General features: G+C 54.7%; 2 protein-coding genes across 2 annotated transcripts; one reads left to right on the forward strand and one right to left on the reverse strand.

The window, feature by feature from the left end:
* Positions 1-390: 390 nt before the first annotated feature.
* Positions 391-2,555, forward strand: LOC101171146 (keratin, type I cytoskeletal 13). The gene is made up of 7 exons (XM_004086411.5): positions 391-945; positions 1,049-1,131; positions 1,363-1,519; positions 1,588-1,749; positions 1,817-1,942; positions 2,015-2,235; positions 2,365-2,555. The coding sequence occupies exons 1-7, from the start codon at positions 487-489 to the stop codon at positions 2,429-2,431; spliced, it is 1,275 nt and encodes a 424-aa protein (XP_004086459.1). The 5' UTR covers positions 391-486; the 3' UTR covers positions 2,432-2,555.
* Positions 2,556-2,683: 128 nt separating this feature from the next.
* si:dkeyp-113d7.1 (uncharacterized) lies at positions 2,684-11,561 on the reverse strand. The gene is made up of 3 exons (XM_023957207.2): positions 11,284-11,561; positions 6,208-6,840; positions 2,684-5,747 (listed from the first exon to the last, which is right to left on the reverse strand). The coding sequence occupies exons 2-3, from the start codon at positions 6,670-6,672 to the stop codon at positions 4,626-4,628; spliced, it is 1,587 nt and encodes a 528-aa protein (XP_023812975.1). The 5' UTR covers positions 6,673-6,840; positions 11,284-11,561; the 3' UTR covers positions 2,684-4,625.
* Between the last annotated feature and the right edge of the window lie 2,003 nt (positions 11,562-13,564).

The following is a 13,564-nucleotide window of genomic DNA, read 5'->3' on the forward strand; positions in this document are numbered from 1 at the left end:
GTCGGATGTGTAGAGCGTGAAGAGGAGTGGGCCCAGTACACGTCCTTGTGGTGACCCGGTGCTGAGGGTCATTGTAAGGGGAGGTGGGGTCCGAGTCTGACAGACTGTGGGCGTTCTGACAGAAGGTCTTTAATCCATGTGAGGTGGGGGGAGACAGGTCCAGGTGAAGCAGTTTCTCTGTCAGGATGTCTGGGATGATGTGGATGAAGGCTCAGCTGAAGTCCAGAAACAGCAGGACCCCCCTGGGTGGTCCAGGGGGGTCAGGGCAGCGTGTAGAGTGGAGGTTATGGCGTTATCTGTGGAGCGGTTTGGTTTATGTGCAAAACCTGAACACCTCCTTCCCCTGAGGGTGTCTGCCGTCCCCCCTCTGCAGCCTCACCTGTAACCCAGCCCACCTGGCCTCCTTTAAAAGCAGCAGCTTCCTGCCTCTCCTCACTTCTCTCCCCCTCTTTGAGAAGACAGACTGCACCTCCTCCTGACTCCATCATGGCAACTGCATTCTACTCCCGGAGCTCCATGGGGGGCTCCAGCCTTGGGCGAGCTTTCTCCGGGGGCTCATCCAGAGGCATGAGCTCCTTCAGCGTGGCTGGGGGGGCAGTGGGTGGCGGTTTGAGGGTCTCCCAGGCCAGCCGCAGCTTCTCTGCAGGTTTTGGCGGGGGTGCAGGTTTTGGCGGGGGTGCAGGTTTTGGTGGGGGTGCAGGTTTTGGCGGGGGTGCAGGTGGAGGATTCGGAGGAGGGTCGGAGGACAGTGTGGTCGGGAACGAGAAGTTCACCATGCAGAACCTGAACGACCGGCTGGCGTCGTACCTGTCCAAGGTGGCGATGCTGGAGAAGGCCAACACAGAGCTGGAGCTGAAGATCAGGAACTTTGCAGAAACCAAGATCGGCCCCTCCGGCAAAGATTACAGCGGCTTCTTGGCCACCATCTCTGAGCTGCAGGCTAAGGTGAGGAGGCAGAGCTGCTCCTCTAAACCCGAGGAAGGTTGACGGATGATGACACCTCAGACGATCAGGTGACTGAGGTGAGCTTTCCTGTTTTCATCTCCAGATCCAGGACGGCCTCATCGCCAGGGGGGCGGTGATGCTGAACATCGATAACGCCCAGCTGGCTGTGGACGACTTCAGGATGAAGTGAGTCTCCTTTTGTCTGCGGTCTGAACTCTGGACATCTGAGGGTTTCAGGCTGACGATCCTCTGGCAGAAAAATGGTTTGGCGCCATCTGCTGGCCGAATCCCGAACTGCAGGAGAAAAACTCCAACTCTGTGGTTTAGATGGAAAGTCCTGTGACGTGAAAATGATCAAACAGAACCGCTGAGGCTTCAGATTTTAGAGACCCCTCCCCTCACCTGCTCCGCCCCCAGGTTTGAGAACGAGCTGTCCATGCGTCAGTCGGTGGAGGCGGACATCGCCAGGCTGAAGATGATGCTGACGGAGCTGGCTGGCATCAAAAGCGACTTTGGCATGCAGATCGACAGCCTGGCGGCTGAGAGAGAGTCCATGAAGACGGCCCACGAGGAGGTGGCCACGCCCTTCTACTGGTGAGCCGCTGCCGGTGTCCAGGTGTCTGACAGCTGCTGTCCCTCCAGGAATTGCTGTCCCTACGCTCTCAGGTGAGCGGTCAGGTGAACGTGGAGGTGGACGCTGCTCCTCAGCAGGACCTGACAAAGGTGATGGAGGAGATCCGGGAATACTATGAAGGTGTTGCTCAGAAGAACAGCAAGGAGCTGGACGGCTGGTTCAATAACAAGGTAGGACCCCCCAGGAGGAGTCAGACTCCTGCAGAGCTTCCTCCACCACGTCTCCTCCTCTTCACAGAGGGAGGCTCTCGTCAAGGAGCAGGAGACGACAGAGGTCTCCCTGAAGACCACCGTGTCCGAGTCCAAGGAGCTGAGGGGTCAGCTTCAGAGCCTGGAGATCGAGCTGCAGTCCCAGATGAGCATGGTGAGGCGCTCAGAGGGGAGGGCGCTCAGAGGGCGGGGCGATCACGTTCTTCTGACCATCCTGTCCCCACAGAAAGCGTCTCTGGAGGCCTCGCTGCTGGACGTCCAGAACCGCTACGCCATGACGATGAGCGGCCTCCAGAACCAGGTGTTCTCCGCTGAGGAGCAGCTGCAGCGGCTGCGGGCCGACCTGGAGCGGCAGAGTCAGGACTACCAGATGCTGCTGGACATCAAGACCAAGCTGGAGATGGAGATCGGCGAGTACCGCCGGCTGCTGGACGCGGAGGCCTCAGGGTAAGACGCCGCCCAGCAGCCCCCGCCTCTGCCAGCAGCTCCTGCCCCCCCCAAACAGAACCTGTGGGGAGGCGCAGCGGGAGCTCCAACTGTTCAGATGTTCTTCATCTTGGCTCTGCTCTTCTGCAGGTCCTCTGCCTCGTCCTCTTCAACCAAGACCATCATCAAGGTGGTGGAGCACACGGTCACGCAGTGAAGGCTCCGCCCACAGAGGCCCTGCTTTGGCCCGGAGACTTCATCTTCATCATCATCATCTTCAGTGGAGCCTCCTAAAAGTTTCTGTCTGTCTTCTCCAAAATAAATCTGAGCTCCAACCACAATCTGTGTGTCTGTAACTGGCCCTCCCCATAGAGGCCTGCCCCTTTAGAGGCAGGCTCCGCCCCCAGCAGTGGGCCCGCCCCTCAGAGGCAGGCTCCGCCCCTCAGAGCTGATGAAAACAGTCAGAGCCTGCAATGCTTCAGGACTTTAATAAGACGCTGCATCTTCTCCAATACATTTGGTAGGAATGACATAATCAATAGATTTGTACACAGTGAGTGATCGGGGGGAGGGGGGGGGGGTCTGAAGTTCATCCACACAATAATCCAATGATCAATAGTGAACCAGCAGTTTGACCCCCCCCCCCCCCCCCGAGCTGAAAGACAGAAACATGCTGACCTCAGAGGTAGAACAGGTGGGTGGGGGGGGGTCACTCAGCTGATGCTTAATGCTGTTTTCATGTGCGTGTTCACGTGCACATCTCTTATGTGCACCCCCAGCCCTTTTGTGGACATCTAGAAGAGGGCGGGGCTAAGTGCTGCTTCTGTCCGTCAAACGAAGGCTGGGGGGGCAGTGATCTGCAGCATGAGCCCCTCCTGCTGCAGGAGGAACCTGAGCAGGAGGGGCTCATGCCCCCCACTGCAGACACCTCTGAACCAGCAGGGCAGCCTGCTGATTGGTCCATGCGCAGAAAGGGGGGGTGAACCTGGACCCTCCTCTCCATCAGTGTGATGAAGGTCTGAGTTTCAGCTGATTCACGTTTTCCTTTTGAAACGTTTTTATTTGGTCACGGAGGAAGTTCCGCATTAAACAGATTTTCACAATAAAAGCAGGACCGTCTGAGGTTCCAGGAAATTAAGTCATAAAGATCTGGAGCGATGAAGACCTGCAGGCTTTCTGAGCCCAGACCAGCCCAATTCACAAAGATTAAAACCCAGCCGGTGGCCCCCACCCCGCCCAGGACGGAGCGCTGAGAAACTCCTCCTCCACGCTCATCCAGACGCCAAACGCTTTTCTTGAAGCCCCAGATTCAAACGGTGACCCTCCAGCAGGCTGCAGTGGAAGCGCTTTATTCTTCCACCTGCTTCAGTTTGTGTTGAACCTTTGGAACAGAGAAGGAGCGTCTGACCCGGACCTAGGGAGCGTCTGACCCGGACCTAGGGAGCGTCTGACCCGGACCTAAGCGCCAGCGGCGAGGAGGAGCGTTCTGGAACGCTTCTGGTTCCTCAGAAGCAGCTGATGTTCTGCTGCTAGAACGTCTGGATGTGGCGTTCTCTTTGGAGTAAACATGGAGGCTGTAACGGATCGACGGGAAAACGCTTCGTGCGGCAGGAGGCGATGGAGGTCAGAGGAGGCGTCGCCGTTTCTGATTTGGTCCCCAATCTAAACGTTTAGGAACCAGGTCACAGACGTCTGATGTTTCCTCCAACGCTAAACCACCTCCACCTGTCCGTTTACAACATTCCGTGGTGACCTAACGCTAGTCCAACCAGAAGACCTGCTGGTGGGGGCGGGGCTAAGTGAAAGGCTGCTGTCCGGTTACGGTTAATAAAACAGCGTTTTATGGCTTCTGGGATTCTTGCCATTCCTGTTCATGGGCCCCCCACCCCCGTATGAAGTTGTATTGATGAGAGGAAGAAGGCTTTTCAGAGTAAGAGACAGCCTGCTGCAGTGTTTCCTGTTGGCCTTTCAAATTAAAAGCTGTTTAAGACCAGTGTGGCGTTTGACGATGCGTTCAGGTCCGCTAACCTCTGATGATTTACCCCCCCCCACAACGCCTGTGCAGGTGGTCAAAATGCTGTTAAAACAGGTGTGGGGGGGTCTGCAAGAGGTCACCTTGATGAGTCGTTGGCGTGTGTAAACAGGGGGGGGGGCTGCTGGTAGGACTGATTACAAAATAAAAGCATACAAAAGTAACGTTCACTGGAATTCTTGTGCTTGTCTTCTAGATTCTCCAAAAATAAGAGTCGACCTCTGCAGGCACTCGCTGTCACGTGCACACTCTCACGCACGCGCACAGTCAGTTCAAATGTAAAAGAGCACAAAAGTATGAAAACGTAAGAAACTTTCCATATAGTATTTATAAAAAGAGGATAATACTTTGTGTCACCGGAGGTTAAAGGTCGCAGTCTTTAGCTGCTGTCCCCGCCCACCACGCTGCTGCTGCTGCTGCCGCCGCCGTCGCTCGCCGCGTCGGCCCGCTCCCGTTTGTGGATCTGCTCGTGGGCCTTCAGGTGGCCCGACTGGCTGAACGTCTTGCCGCAGTGGGGGCAGGCGTACGGCCGCTCGCCCGTGTGGATCTGCTGGTGCGCCTTCAGGTGGCCGAGGCGGCCGAAGCTCTTGCCGCACTGCGTGCAGCCGAACGGCCGCTCGCCCGTGTGGATCTTCTCGTGGGTCTTCAGGACGCCGGAGTTGCTGAAAGTCTTGCCGCACTGCGAGCAGGTGAAGGGCTTCTCCCCGGTGTGGATCTGGACGTGGTTGTGGTAGCTGGTCTCCTTGGTGAAGCTCTTGCCGCAGTGGGCGCAGCAGAAGGGCCGCTCGCCGGTGTGGCTCAGCTGGTGCGCCTTCAGCTCTTTGGACTGGCTGAAGCTCTTGCCGCAGGTGCTGCAGATGAAGGGCCGCTCGCCGGTGTGCAGCCGCTGGTGCGAGCGCAGGTCGTCGGCCTTGGTGAAGCCTTTGGGGCAGTGGGCGCACACGTAGGGCTTCTGCCCCGTGTGGATGAGCTGGTGGCGTTTGAGGTTCCCCGCCTGGCCGAAGCTCTTGCCGCACTGCGAGCAGGTGTATGGCCGCTCGCCGGTGTGGATGCGCTGGTGCGTCTTCAGGTTCCCCAGCGTACTGAAGTTCTTGCCGCACTGCGTGCACGAGAAGGGCTTCTCCCCCTGCATGTTGCGCGGCTTCCTCACCGTGGGACTGTGAGTTTTGGTTTTGATGACTGTGCCCGTGGCGCCTGCTGCCCCAGCCGCCGCCGGGCTCTTCCCCGCCTCCCCGTGCGGTTGCAGCTCGTACAGCGCCGCCCCGGCGAAGTCGGGGTCCAGTTTGCCGATGCCGTCTATCAGCGGGCCGTCGGGCCGCAGCTTGTTGAGCTCGGAGCGCAGCTCCGCCATGTGGATGGACTCCAGGCCGTTGTGCTGCAGGTGGGGGGGCGTGGCCACACAATCCAGGTATTCGGACTTGAGGGAGCTGAGCTCAGCGCTGTAGTAGCAGTGCAGGTCCACGTGGGGGTCCGACTTGATGTACTCCAGAGTGTCTGTGACCTGAGAGGAGGAGACGACAGCGTCAGCGCTTTGAGGCGGACCTGTAGGGGGCGCCACGCCCACCTGGTTCCATCTGAACCGGGTTTTTCTGGTTCTGGTCAAACCACCTTAAAAAACTCAGTGAAAATGTTTCATGAATCAAGCTGATGGATCAATTCAAATGCTGCAGACCTCCTCACCAGCCTCCAGGACCCGTGCCCGGCCCGAGCAGAACCGGCCCAAACCAACAGCAGCTGCTCAGTGGGGGGGCGCTACAGTCTGAGCCCTGACTAGGACTGAACAGGAAGAAGAAAAGTCCTGCAGATCATCTGACAGTCAGCCAGAACCATCCAACAGCTTTGCCTCTCACCAGAACCGCCCATCTTTGATCAGAGACACCAAACGGGGCGTTCTAGAACTTGTAAGACACCTCTGGGCTGGCTCGGCCCAGTCTGGTGCTGTGACCTCTAAGGTGAAGTACCTGGGAGATGTAGTCGAACACCGAGCCGGCCTCGTAGTGCGACTTGTAGTCCAGCTCGGGGACGTCGCCGTGGTGGAAGGGGCCCAGATGGTGGCCGCCGTGGTGCTCCGACTTGATGTAGTCCAGGCCGCTGATCTCCATCTTGATCTGCTCGTGGCCCAGCTCGGCCGTGGACAGCGGCTGGATCTCCGACAGGTCCACGGTCCGGATCGGCTCCAGGTCTCCGTCCTCCGGCTCGCTTTTCACGCACGGCAGCATCACCAGCGGCTCTACGATCTCCGCCGCCAGAGAGCTGAGAGTGGGGGTGGGGCAGTCCGAGGAGAGGAGGGCCAGGGTGGGCGCGGGGGCGGAGCCGGCGGGCCCCGTGCCACAATCCACCTGCAGGGAGGAATCCAAGGGAGAGGGGGGGGAGCCGCACTCGGGCGGCAGGCCGAGACTCAGGCACTCGGCCTCCAAGTCCGTCATGGTGGGGGGGTAATCCTCAGAGATGAAGACGTCGACCTCTCCTCTTCCTCCACTCCCCCCAATCCTCAGAGGGTGTAACCTGGCTGCGGCTGGGGGGGTCAGAGTTCCCCCAGGAACCTGTCAACGGCGTGACGGGGGGGCAGACGTCAGCACCGGCGTTGAACCAGCCTGCAGAAGAAACAAACTTCACTGATCAGGAAAACAACATGACCCCCCCACCCCCAGGACGGACTAGACAACAGGTCCGAGTCAGCCTGAACCAGTGACTGTATCTGACAGCTGGACTGAGTGGCCCCGCCCCCGGCGTTCCAAACAGGAAGTAAAATCCGCCTACGGAGGAATAAACAGCTGTCATTCTATTGATGCTTTCCAACACCTGATTGATGAACCGCTTTTTTCAAGGTATAAACTGGCCAATCAGATGCCTCCAATAAAAGTAGGTGGAGCCTGCTGGCCCCCACATTCAAAGCGTTTGACTGATTTGTGTAGCTCCACCCATAAGTGTTAGGAGTGTGGCCTTCCAACAAGCTCACTCCTGATTGGTGAGAGTGGTTGCCATAGAAACGATGACACAGACTGATGTCCATACCGCGAGAAAGTGGTGACTAAGTTGACTTCATTTGGTTAAAGAAAACCTCTCTTTGTTTGGTGCCGGTATCATGTGTGTGTGTGTGTGTTGGGGGGGGGGGGGGGGTCATGGTGTGTCTGTGTGAATGGAGGGGTGGGGGAAGGGGGTGGGTTTTAGTTTTGTCTCGTTTTTAATCGTCTCACAATGGAACAAAAGGTAAATAAACCCAAACTTTTTGTCCTGTCAAAGGTTGCGAAGTGACGGATTCTGATGACGTATCCAGTCCCGTGTTGTCACGGTTATGGAGTTTATAAAGTGATCTGACCTGCTGTTCAGTCCCATTTCACATCTATTGGAAAGCTTTCTTAGAGTCACATTACAGTCGGTGATGGACAGACTGTTGTTAATACCAGCTTTACTATGGAATTTTCTGGATTCTGTCCTGGACCGGCCTGGATTTGGATTCTGTCCTGAACTAGGTCTGAAAGTGGATTCTGTCCTGGACCGGTCTGGATATGGATTCTGTCCTGAACCGGTCTGAAAGTGGATTCTGTCCTGGACCGGTCTGGATATGGATTCTGTCCTGGACCGGTCTGGATATGGATTCTGTCCTGAACCGGTCTGGATATGGATTCTGTCCTGGACCGGTCTGGATATGGATTCTGTCCTGGACCGGTCTGGATATGGATTCTGTCCTGAACCGGTCTGGATATGGATTCTGTCCTGGACCGGTCTGAAAGTGGATTCTGTCCTGGACCGGTCTGGATATGGATTCTGTCCTGGACCGGTCTGGATATGGATTCTGTCCTGAACCGGTCTGGATATGGATTCTGTCCTGGACCGGTCTGGATATGGATTCTGTCCTGGACCGGTCTGGATATGGATTCTGTCCTGAACCGGTCTGGATATGGATTCTGTCCTGGACCGGTCTGGATATGGATTCTGTCCTGAACCGGTCTGAAAGTGGATTCTGTCCTGGACCGGTCTGGATATGGATTCTGTCCTGGACCGGTCTGGATATGGATTCTGTCCTGAACCGGTCTGGATATGGATTCTGTCCTGGACCGGTCTGGATATGGATTCTGTCCTGGACCGGTCTGGATATGGATTCTGTCCTGAACCGGTCTGGATATGGATTCTGTCCTGGACCGGTCTGGATATGGATTCTGTCCTGAACCGGTCTGAAAGTGGATTCTGTCCTGGACCGGTCTGGATTTGGATTCTGTCCTGAACTAGGTCTGAAAGTGGATTCTGTCCTGGACCGGTCTGAAAGTGGATTCTGTCCTGGACCGGTCTGGATTTGGATTCTGTCCTGAACTAGGTCTGAAAGTGGATTCTGTCCTGGACCGGTCTGGATATGGATTCTGTCCTGAACCGGTCTGGATATGGATTCTGTCCTGGACCGGTCTGGATATGGATTCTGTCCTGGACCGGTCTGGATATGGATTCTGTCCTGAACCGGTCTGGATATGGATTCTGTCCTGGACCGGTCTGGATATGGATTCTGTCCTGGACCGGTCTGGATTTGGATTCTGTCCTGAACCGGTCTGAAAGTGGATTCTGTCCTGGACCGGTCTGGATATGGATTCTGTCCTGGACCGGTCTGGATATGGATTCTGTCCTGAACCGGTCTGGATATGGATTCTGTCCTGGACCGGTCTGGATATGGATTCTGTCCTGGACCGGTCTGGATTTGGATTCTGTCCTGAACCGGTCTGAAAGTGGATTCTGTCCTGGACCGGTCTGGATATGGATTCTGTCCTTGACCGGTCTGGATTTGGATTCTGTCCTGGACCGGTCTAGGACTCTCCAGGCTGCTGGTCTCCATCACTAGTCTGCGTCCTCGTCCTTCTTAGAACAGCTTCTCCAGCTGAGAACAAGATCCACCAAAAACTGAAACTGAAGTTTCCACAGAACCATGTGGAGCGAAAAAACCCGATCTGATTCTGACTCCTGTTCGTTTCTGTTTTTGGAAAGGATCTTTGGATGACCGACGTGTCATTTGTTAGGTTCCTGAGCCCAGAGGCGACCGGCCTGTGGCCCGAAGGATCCAGATGATGAAGGCGTCAAACTCGTTTCTATGGTAACCAAACTGCCTTTCATTCAGTGTTTTGCAGCCGTTTTTGAGCTACGGTCAGCAAAAATGCTGCGGCACAGCAGCAACCAAATGTCCAAAGACAAACTGAGCTGTGATGAACAGTCCTTCATGATCTCACGGGGGTTTTGGAATAACTGTGGCACCAAAAATGTGACGTTCCTGCCCTTTTCCCCAGAAGCTGCAATAGTTTTGATTAATCATTTTCAACTAAATTGAAAATTTGCCAAAATAGATGTCTTCCCCTCCAGTTTGTTAAAATGCGATTTCATGTAAACCTCACCAAAACCAGATGAAGACATTCTTTCTAAACGCTAAGGATGTTTTTATGTAACTGGAGTATTTGAACGAATCTATAATCACGGCCGGTTTAATGATTTTAGACAGAAAAGACCAACATCATCTCCATACGTTCAGTTGTAACAACACAAAAACCTGAAGACACTGAAGACTGGTTCGTTTCTTTCTTTTTGGAGATTTCATCGTTTCAGTTTAAAAGTCTATTTTTACCGTATTCCTTTGTTCCTTTGTTCTATTCAAAGGTTTTCCAGAAGTGAACAAAGTCTGACATTGGAGTCTTCAGACAGACGTCACTAGAAAGCAGCCGCTTCAGTCGGAAAGATGACTTTGGACCAAAGTTGTTCACCTGAAACCTGGACGGACTAAACTTTACCTCCGATTTCATCACAAAGAACTTTTAGAGCAGACGGGTCGATGTTTGTTCTGCTTCATGACAGCAGCACAGTAAGAGAGCTGTCACGTTAACCCAATGCATCATGGGTGTTGTAGTGAATAGCAGTGCTTATGATGCCAGATAGACTCTGAGCTTCATTATTTTGTTCACTCTCTACACGCTCTGACAGCAGATCCTGCAGGAAGCTAGTGCTGCACGGATGACCATCAGAGGAACCAATGAACCCCTGCAGCATGTTTCTGAAGCCGGAGAAAACCCCCACATCCATGGGGAGAACATCCCCATGGATGTTCTGGTTCAGGTACCCAAGCCGGGACTTGAACCCAGGGGCGCTAACCACTGCTCCACCGTGCAGCCCGAGTTGATATTCTGGTGATTTGTAAATTGTAAATGTTTTTTAGATCAGTCAAAATTATTTTACCGCGGTCCGCGGGATGAAAAACGCTGCTTTGTGCCACCAAGTCCACGATTTGCTCAGATTAACCCAATCTGGTTCTAATCTCTAATCCTGATCCTTCAAACCTGGGAAATCTACTAAAAACCAGCAGCTTTTCCTACGTGTTCCTGAACGCACCACATATTTTCTAACGAGTTATCTGATTACTGTTGTCATGTAAACAGATGATACATCTGCATCACGCACGTGCAGATGTGACAGCAATCCTGCAGCTGGGCGCGCGCGCGCACAGAAAAGTTGAGTCGACGTGAACAGTGTTGTCAAAGGTGTGCACGTAAAGTTTGCCGCTCCGCGCGCCCGTTCCCCCCACAGCCCACCCACTCCGAGCGCCACGCAGCCTCCGCGCCGCTTGTGTCCCGCCGCGTCCGTGGAGGCTGCGCCGCTCCTCCTGCCGCTGCCAGCGCACTACTTTCAGAGCAGCGAACTCGTGGTCGCGGAAGGTTACGCTCCCCGCGCCGTTCCCCCGTACAAAGAGGCTCGCGCTGCCTTGTCTAGCTAGCTCCTCGCTAACAGTGGCCATCTTGTTTGTCTGCAGAGCTAGCGGGCTCGCGGGGCCAGCTGCTGCTAGCAGCGGGAGAAAGTGAGAGTGAGGCGGCCGCGGGGGGAGCCGCTCCCCCGGTCCCTTTCTGCGAGGAACGCGACGGCCGCGTATGGCGGCCTGACACCCCCACCCCCCTCCAGAAAACAGGAAAACCTGTGGCGGAGCGCGACGGCCGCGAGCGCGGTCATCCGCGTCCACTCCGTCTGCCCGCGGAAAGGGCTGCTCGGCGGAGAGGCGGCTGACGGCGGCGCCTCACCTGCACACGCTCCGGTTCATGCCTCCGCCGCCCGTCGCCTGAAGCTTTCTGTACCGGAGCCGCCACGTCCTCCTCGGCAAACACCCGCCGCCTCTCCTCCTCCTCTCCTCCCTCCTTCCTCTCGCTTTTCTCCTTCCTTCCCTCCCCTCTTGCTCGCGCACACATACCCGTTCAGGCGGGTATTCGGGTAACCATGACAACCACACTAGTAGGTGGGTACGGTGGTGCGCGCACGGACGGCGGGGACGCGCCGCCTTTTGATCTCCTCACAGCCCTCCTCCGCCCGCACGTGCCGCTTTATTAAAATGAATCACGACGTGAAAGTGCAGCAGCACGCGCCCCGCTGAGAGGGGTCAGCGCGGGCACGAGCCAATTAAGTGACGTCAGCGGGTTCGCAACGAAGACGGGTTAGAGGGTGAACGGGGTTAATGGCGGTCATGCGCACTAAGGTAGTTTATGGAAAAGTATGAAAGACAATAGTTCAGATTGAAAGAAAAAAGTTTAAAACAAAACCCATTCTGTAATCCAAACTAACTAAGCCTTTAATCAATGCAGTCCATGTTGGAGACCCTCCTCCGGTTCTTCACGCCGTAAAGCTGCGTTCAGACGGGGGGGGGGGGGGGGGGGGGGGGTCCAAGTTCAATGAAAAGTCCATGCACGCGCACGCCAGAATTTTGGCCTTCCGCGTCTGAAACGGTCGTGATCGCGCGTCGCGAACCCCCACGGTGAATCTGACCCCCCCCCACTGAAAAAGTCCAGGCACTAAGCGGGGCCGTTAGCGCCGGTTTGTGCTGTTAAAATGACCGTTTGAGCTGCTGCGATGCTGAAATTTGAAAGACTATATTAAAGGTCATTAAAGGTCACCACACACACACAGAGCGGTCTCCTGTTCTGGGGCTACGTTTGTGCCGGTTTTTGCCGTTAAAATGACCGTTTGAGCTGCTGCGATGCTGAGATGTTCAACACTTGTCACCACCCCCCCCCCCCCCCAGATTACTCATGGTTTGGCATCGATGTGCTTCTTCTACGTATGACCTCAGACATGCGTGTTATACGTAATGCATTAGTGCATAAATACGTCATTTGCACGTGATGTGATGCGTGATGGTACATGCGTGTAAAGTCCGTTAGACACACGCAGAAAAACAGGCGTCTCCCATAAATCACCACGCCTGTGGAAGACTTTGATGGTAACTGTGTAGAAACTTCTCCAGCGTGTCCAAACCTTTGGTCTGTACCGTCTGCCATCTTGTTCCTTTAGGGACACTAAAGAACACACGTGATGAAATAAGTTATTCTTCAGCTAATTTTCCTACCTGGAAGTAAAACGACTCGATCTCTGAGGCTCCGCCTTTCTCTCCTTGTGGGTCATTCATGACATCATCCTGGAGTCGGCCTCAGCAGCCACAGAAGGTCTCAGCCAGCAGACCTACTGTGTGGGGTTCCTCAGGGCTCTGTTCTGTTTCTACTATATGGGAAAGGTCATCCAGGAGTACAGCGATGTCTCCTACCACTCACCACTCTTTGCTGATGATATCCAGCCATTTCGCTCGTTCAGTCCTCTGAGACACGAGCTGGACTCTCTGATGCGGAGAAAACGACGGCTCTGTGAAAACTCTGCAGCTAAACACTAGTTATTACCCTGATGATGCTTTACCAGAGGTTAAGCTGGGATGGGTTCTCTTGGCCCGGCTGTCAATCAAACCCAGCCTCAGAAACTTGGGTCTCATTTTTGACAAAGATCTGTGGCTGGAGCAGCACTCCAATCAGCTGATCCAGAACTGTGCTGTGAGGATCTTGACCCGCACTAGGAGAACAGATCCCATCTCCCCGACCCTCAAAGATCTTCATCGACTCCCGCTTGATTACAGCTTTCAATATAAAATCTTAGTTTTGACGTTTAGGGCCTCCATGGTCCGTGATCTGATCGCCCCCTACAGACCATCTGGTGCACTGAGGTCTGTGGATCAGAACCTGTTGATGGTCCATCCACACGGTTCTGGACCAGAGGAGACAGAACCTTCCTAAACTCCGGAATGAGCTCCGTTGTTCCTGCGTTCTCTGGACTCTAAACGGTTTGTATTTGGGGATGTGACGAAGTAGCGTCACAGGTTGCAGGACAGAGCCTGAACATGAGCCTTAGTTGTTTGGTTTTTTTTCTCTTTTCTCCCAGCCCAGTAACAGATTATAGTTTTGTGGGACAATCATTCACATTTCAGGTTTTGTTTAATTCTAAGGGTGCACACTTGGTTTTAAACAGAATCTCCCTCACCGTCAAAGT

This window comes from Oryzias latipes, chromosome 8, assembly GCF_053564925.1.
Source record: "Oryzias latipes strain Hd-rR chromosome 8, Olatipes_Hd-rR_3.1".
Taxonomy (NCBI): Eukaryota; Metazoa; Chordata; class Actinopteri; order Beloniformes; family Adrianichthyidae; genus Oryzias; species Oryzias latipes.

Coding starts and splice junctions, on each gene's coding strand:
- LOC101171146 (XM_004086411.5), top strand. CDS start 487: ATGGCAACTGCATTCTACTCCCGGAGCTCCATGGGGGGCTCCAGCCTT. Junction 1,520..1,587: donor TGAAGACGGCCCACGAGGAG/GTGGCCACGCCC, acceptor CTGTCCCTCCAG/GAATTGCTGTCCCTACGCTC. Junction 1,943..2,014: donor TGCAGTCCCAGATGAGCATG/GTGAGGCGCTCA, acceptor CTGTCCCCACAG/AAAGCGTCTCTGGAGGCCTC.
- si:dkeyp-113d7.1 (XM_023957207.2), bottom strand. CDS start 6,672: ATGACGGACTTGGAGGCCGAGTGCCTGAGTCTCGGCCTGCCGCCCGAG. Junction 5,748..6,207: donor TGTTCGACTACATCTCCCAG/GTACTTCACCTT, acceptor TCCTCCTCTCAG/GTCACAGACACTCTGGAGTA.